This window comes from Scophthalmus maximus, chromosome 16, assembly GCF_022379125.1.
Source record: "Scophthalmus maximus strain ysfricsl-2021 chromosome 16, ASM2237912v1, whole genome shotgun sequence".
NCBI classification, from domain to species: Eukaryota; Metazoa; Chordata; class Actinopteri; order Pleuronectiformes; family Scophthalmidae; genus Scophthalmus; species Scophthalmus maximus.
In genome coordinates this window covers 16,604,249-16,611,301 of record NC_061530.1, presented here as the reverse complement: position 1 = coordinate 16,611,301, position 7,053 = coordinate 16,604,249, and the positions used below count along the sequence as shown (strand labels likewise).

The following is a 7,053-nucleotide window of genomic DNA, read 5'->3' as shown; positions in this document are numbered from 1 at the left end:
AGACTCCTCTGGCAGGTTTGTTTGGTCTGGGGGACGAGGATGGAGAGCACTTGCACAGATTTCGACGCCTCGCCAATAAAGAGATTTGTCGGAGATGGGACACAAAATATTCCGCATGACACGGAAAAAAAAAAAACCCTGACAGAATTACAAAAGTGCAGAGACGAAAAAAATAAATAAAAATAAACCAGTCGAAAGAGACGTGGCAGTGCTGAAATAGTATTTTTATTAAATACTTTCAAGATCCAAGTTCGAAGAATAACAAAGCTATGATGAAGACCAACTAACACTCAGACAAACACTTTGATAGTCGTCAATTCATGGTTGTATTTCATTGTACATCATGATCATGCAAAAAAACTCCAGCATCCACGTGAAGGCTGGGGGAGAAAGCGCAGCCCAATAGTATATCATTACAACGCAGGGGGGACGGGGGGGGGGGGACGCTAACATCGAGGGCCTCATACCAAGCTACGGCTCCTGAATCCGCTTGTTTTTTTTTCTTCTTTTTTCTTCTTTATTTTTTTCTTTTTGCATTTTTTTCCTGTTTTTCATGTCACCTATTCAACATTCTGGATGGAGGAGATTCTTGTTTCAAAAGATGCAAATATCATATATTAACACTAGGCTCCATCCTTATTCAGGTAGGTACATGGTAGAAATGCGTAACTGAAACATGCATATAACTAGGTCTCCCGCTCTGGCTCGACAGTGGAGGTCGAAGAAACCTGCACACCCACACCAACCCACCCTCGCTCGCTCGCTCGGGCTTCCAAAACTCCTCTCAACTGAGCAGGCACGATTTAAAACCACCAAGGCTGGATTAACGTTAATAAATAATTTAGGCCCGATCAATCGATGATCGTTTCAATCTAGCTAATTTTTGTGTTGTCTTGTCTTTTATACTTTCTCCCTCTTTTTCCCCTTTTAAAAACAAATATCAAAAAAATCTTTTTCTCTTTTTAAATTCCCGTGTGCGAGGGGAGAGAGTGCAGAACTCCAGCTTGGCAGATCGGCAAAAATTACCAAACGACAAGTCAACAAGTCAACAAGTCAACAGCGACGACGACAACAACAGCAACGACAACAACCCCAAAAAATAATGACAATAATAATAATAATAATAGTAATAAAACAAAACTTTAAAAAGAAAAAAATCAAACCAGTTACAGGGGAACAGAGAAACAACAGAGAGGTTACAACTAAACATCTCAAGGGGGAGGAGGGGGGGTATCAGGGGGAGGAGTGATGAGGGGGAGGGCGGAGCTTAAGATACAACGGTCGCTGGTGGATGGAGACATTGAAGCAGCACAGCAAGGGTGGCGCCCTGGTCACACAGTAGTGGTGCAGATATGTTACAAAGCCTAGACACACCACCAGGCGTGTGCGTGTGTGTGTATGTGTGTGCATGATATGAAGAGACGGATCACAGCATTGTGGGATCAGGAGTCCAAGGAAAACTATGAGGACGGTTTTTATATTTTTAAAAACATGCTGGGCAAGAGTCAAACTAATTCTATCCGGTTATTTCTTTTATTCCCCATCTCCAGAAACAGTCTTAGGGCCACGGGACGAGGGATGGAAGCCTAAAACGTGTTTACTGAGTGAATAATCAAAAGCTACCAATTTTTTTCCTCAAGGAAGTATTTTAAGGAGGAGAAGTCAAAAACCTGTTAAGGAAAAAACGTTTCTCCTAAAGAAGATCGGGGGTGATGGGGTGATTCCTATACCCAGATACACAGGATGAGTGTCTCTTAGATACATGTACATATATTACACTTTTCTACATATATCTATACATACACTGTATTTACACAGTGGATATAAACAAACCAGGCCCTTGCGGAAAGCAGAGAAAAAGGAGCGGGAGGGAAAGTTAATAGAGGGAATGGTTTAAGAGAGAGGAAGAGGGAGAGCGAGCAGGACGGGGGGGTGGATGAGGGAGAGGCGGCAGGCGAATATGCAAAACGCAGACGCCGTCACTGGCCCCGCGCTCTCCCTCCGATGCATACAGACGCAACGAAACGTGCAGGTGAGCTTTAAACTTGCACAGTAAAATCCCTCTTTTTTTAAAAACGGCTGCTTTAAAAAAAAAGAAAAAAAAAAAGAAAGGAGCCTCGAATGTAGGATCGTTCAGACCAAAAGAAAACAAAGAAAACAAAAGAGGAAAAAAAAAGGCTCTGGTTATTCACAGGAACGAAAAGAGAACAGGACGCTAAAAACACAACAAAACACGTAAACCTCAAATCAGACGCCCCCCCATCCCACGACAACAAGATCTTTTTCCCGTTCTCGTCGGAAAAACAAGCACACAAACGAAAACACATAAAAAGCCTAAAGTTCTACACTTTGGTGCTTCATGTTTTTGATATCAAGTTTCTCTCGTCGTCAAGTTCTCTGACTGAGCCCCACTTGATTTTTTTTCTTCCCTCTATAATTCAGTTGGGGGAAAACCTCCCTACATGTTTACACCAACGCCCCGGGTAACGAGCACAACACCTTCCGCCCGGTAGGTACATGTAATCCCTAGAATGCCAAAAAATGTGTCCAAAATCTCAGCTGCTAACTTCACCCTCCTCTCTGCTCCTCCCTTTATTAGATAGTGAATATAAATGCTTGGTTGGGTTTTGGTGGTTTCTGGTACATCTAGTCATAATTTACACAGTATATTCATAACTCATACTCATAAACTGTCACAAGTTCAACTGTAAATCCTCTCCTCCCCCAGGACGTCTCATCTCGCACGGGCAGAAAAAAGATGGCTGCCAGGGGAGGGATAGAGGGCAAAGACGCGCCCTCCATTCAGGCGCCAGATGCATGCATCATCCCATGGGGGGGCGGTGGTCTTGTGTTCAGCCGGCCCCCAGCAGGTCAAAGGAGGGACAGGATTGGTTGGTATCGTGGAGAGGGATGCGATCTCGCCCGGCCGGGCTCCTGGCACTAGCCAATCCACGCAGAGGAGGTGCCTCATAAACACGCTCGCTGAAAAAAACTGCCCCCCAAAACACACACTCCAGTAGACTGGAGGCTCAGGACCACTGAGGGGGAGGGGAGGGGGCAAGAAGAGGATTAAGTTAGGTTTTTTTGGGGGGGGGGGGGGTGGGACGACAAGACAATTCAGCCTGTTCAAAATTAATCTGATGGCGTAAGGGTTTTGCGTGTGTGTGTGTGTGTGTGAATACCTGATCACTGAAGTGGTGCAGCAGGTGCTCCTGAGCAGTGGAAGTGAACGTTGAGCCACTTGCCATCGCGACGATGCCACACCCTGGTCTCCTCCGATTGGCTGGAGCGAGGGTGGCCCGTGGTGTCAACGAACTGCGTGAGCCGGATGTAGGCGATGCACGCCGCGTCCTCGCCGATCAGGTGCACGTGCGGGTTGAGCAGGGTAGTGTGCACGGGCTTGCTGTTCTTGCTCAGCACTTGACAAAAACAAATGAGAAATGGACGGCAACAATGAATTCAGTCCACATTTAATATTTTACCGCACAGAGACAAGGAACTGCGTTTTTTTTTTTAAATGTCTTCATGTCCTTGAGTTCCTTTAAAAGTCTTTAAAATCAAATGTATTATTGTCAGAATTCAAAAAAAGACCAGTTTCAACTGATTAAGTCACAGCTATATTCTCTTTTTGTGAAAACTTCAGACAATGGATTGGAAGATGGGCGAGGAAAAACTCACGAGGGGAAACTGCGGCACATCATTTGAAAGCAGAAAAACGAAAATTTTAAACAGACATTTGCTGCTTTGCAGAAAAACAGTTATAGAAATAAGTTAAAAACTGATCTGAAACAAATCGATTAATCAGTTGAAATAAAATGCCATAATACTGCTTATTACAGTTTTTCAAAAGTGCGATAGTAGACTGAATATTTTGGGGTTTAATTGTTAGAAAACCAGAAGGTTTCTGACAATTCAGAGCCAAAACAATGCTCAACTAAGATTAACCAACAATGAAAATAATATTAGCAGCAGCCGTTGCTAGCACAAAACCATGACTATATAATTCACCTCATTGGGATAATTATGAGACTGTCGTCAGCCAAAAATAAAAGTTTATTGACATTTTCCCAAAAAGGTGACGTCACTGTCTGATCTCTTCTTCCCACGTCACCCAGCAGGTATTCCTCACACATTAACATGAAATGGTTTGGACTTCATACGGCTGAACTGTGAAACTCACAGTTATCAAAGTAGAACTTGTGAAAGTCCATGCCCTCCACCAGGTTCCCCAGGGCTTCGGGTTCAAAGGAGGTGAGTCCAGGGTCACAGATCCTCCTGAGAAAGAAAAGAAGATAAGAAAGGGCGAGTGAGTAAATGAAGGGATGGGGAGACGGGGACACAAAAGACCAGGGAGTCCTGAGGCAGCCGCACTCACGTGTAGGCCTCGAAATCTCCATTGTTGATCGCTTCAATCAGCTGCTCTGTTATCTTGATGATCTCCTGTTTGCGGGCTACAGAGAGAACAAGAAAGAGATGGATGGTGAGCGATGAGGAGCCATTTAGGAGGCGAGAGAACAATTAACTATGTGGTGGTTTTTGCTCGATGACATTTTCTCTCATCACTGCAGCTCCTGCCTTCCCTCAGGCGCTTCCTCCTCTGTGGCTACGGCTCGACACTCGTCTTTAACCTCGTCAGTCGGCACCAAAACAGCTCCCTCACTGCGACTTGACCTCGTCTGTCGCTGTGCCTCTCACCTTCTGAGCAACACACAGACTGAACACTACACTCGGCCGTGTGAACACGCACCGCCTCCGACACGAAAACAAAAAGATTCAACAACCCTCGGCTCTGTTTTTGCTTAGTTTTAAAGGAACCACTGAGGTGAAACCACAGCTCGTTAATCTCATGCTGTCAGTGTGAATCAAAACTGCTTTCGGACATGCGCTGGTGTCCGGACATTTTCCTGAAATGTCTAGGATGCTTGTGTGATGCAAATGTTGCTCCGGAACTTTTCCTGCCGGTCCACCTCCTAGAATTTGCGGAGAAGGTCAGAGTGATTCCATGTGGGAACACGGCAGGAAAATCTCCGGAGGATTTTTAGCGAGTGAGTGGGCGTGTTGATGACCGTAAACATAATACGCTGCTTGCCGCTGCTGATTTATCGTCATGTCCTGCCTCCTGCACGCTCTACCCAGACGCCACAGAACGTTCCGGACATTTTCCTATTGGCGTGAACGCGCCTGACTCGGGCAATTTCCTGCTGCGTGAAAGGCAAACTGAAAATGTCCGCAAACAGTTTCCAGACATTTTCCCCGCGTCCATGTCTGAACGGTGTGATACACGTGAAGAGATGTGCTTTACTTGACCGGAGAACATGAGCTGAAAATAAGATTTCTTTCCCGCCGAGTCTCAATTATATTCATCACCCTGACACGTGGCGGCGGCTGTCGTTAACGGCCTGCTCTTTTCGTTACAGAGGAAATTTCAAGAGATGTTTTGACGTGCGAAAGCGAGTAGAGTGCGGGGGGGAAAAGCGGAGGGTCAGTTAGTCCAGATGTGCTCTTACTCTGCTTAGTGTTGCATTTAGCAGCGACAGTGTTGCTCCCTAGTGGAGCGGCAGGCAGGGAGGACTGTGAGAGCTCAGACTCGGGGCAGGAGCTGTTGCCTGTGCTGTTCCATGCCATGCGCTTTACGTCATGCGGTGGAACTGAAACACACAACGGATGGTCAACAAACACAAAACAATATGGATGGATGGAGTGAGGGCGGGATGACAAGAACAAGGACACGCCAATGTACACACACACACACACACACACACACACACACACACACACACACACACACACACACACACACACACACACACACACACACACACACACACACACACACACACACACACACACACACACACACACACACACACACACACACACACACACACACACACACACACACACACACACAGTCCATGCGGGTTGAACAAAAGCTGAACTAGAGACTGAGGCTGACGTGTGGTTAGTAATCCGTAAAATGAGAGAAAAATAGACAACAACGCTCAGAGCTGGCGTGGGTTTGTGACAGACATGCAGATGGGTAACAAGAGGACAGGATGGAAGCTGGAAGCGAGATCAGTGTAGCTCTGATCTTGATGCTGTGTGATGTGGAAGTCATTTAACTGCCTGCTCTGCTCACGTCTACTCAACTCTTAATGCGCAAATACATTAACAGAGCCCCCGTCTGATGAACCGCGGCACCCGGCAACGAAAAGGATCGAAGCCCCTGCTCGTTATTTGCTCATGTTATGCCTGTGAGGGAACGTAAGCATGTTCAGGAAGGAAGGCGGGAGAGTGGAGGAAAGGGAGGACAGAGGAGGGGAGGAAGAGAGATCAGACTGTCCTTTGGTGCAGGTGTGTCTGACCAGAGCAGATGCACGAGGACAAGAGGTCAAGCGACGGGAGGAAAGATTAGAGTGTAGAGGGAGGAAGATTTGTGAGGAGACGGTGAATGACGGTGATTAAGAGAGAAACGCAGAAGAAAACAGAGAGAGGATTAAAGGACGTGACGGAGAATAGAGCATTGGGAGTGGAGGAGAACACGTTAGGAACATGGGGCTCTGTGGTGAGCATGGTTCCAGGGCTACGTCGGACTGGGAGGCCGGTTTAGGGACACACGGCTGCAAGGTGCACAAGGCTTCGTCCAGCTGGAGATGTCTCATTGAGAGGAAGAGGGGATAGATGCTGTGAACACACACACACACACACACACACACACACACACACACACACACACACACACACACACACACACACACACACACACACACACACACACACACACACACACACACACACACACACACACACACACACACACACACACACACACACACACACACACACACACACACACACACACACACACACAATTTCAGGGTTCCCACAAGTGGCCCTGATCAACTATGTCATAAGTTTCGTATGACTTTCCATAATCAGGACAGACTGACTCTGTGACCTGGAAGATTAGTCCCTTCTGTCTCTTCTTTTTTTTTTTTTTTTTAAGTTTTATTCCGAGCACAGACAAGTGAGGCAGTTCTAAGGTGGAGTCTG

The 7,053-nt window shown here is 46.4% G+C and overlaps 1 protein-coding gene across 17 annotated transcripts in view; it reads right to left on the bottom strand.

Annotated features, from left to right (window-relative positions):
• Positions 1-206: 206 nt before the first annotated feature.
• LOC118287871 (calcium/calmodulin-dependent protein kinase type II subunit gamma) overlaps positions 207-7,053 on the bottom strand; it is a 31,376-nt gene continuing 24,529 nt past the window's right edge. For 9 of the 17 annotated variants that reach the window (XM_035613478.2, XM_035613483.2, XM_035613482.2 and 6 more), the window contains 4 exons: positions 4,376-4,451; positions 4,181-4,275; positions 3,183-3,419; positions 207-3,038 (listed from right to left, as the gene is read on the bottom strand). In XM_035613478.2, the coding sequence (XP_035469371.1) occupies positions 3,187-3,419; positions 4,181-4,275; positions 4,376-4,451 (404 nt within the window). In that variant the 3' untranslated portion in view covers positions 207-3,038; positions 3,183-3,186. Of the gene's footprint in view, positions 3,039-3,182; positions 3,420-4,180; positions 4,276-4,375; positions 4,452-5,507; positions 5,649-7,053 lie in introns of all 17 variants that reach the window. The other 8 variants (XM_035613472.2, XM_035613473.2, XM_035613476.2 and 5 more) reach the window with 1 other exon arrangement.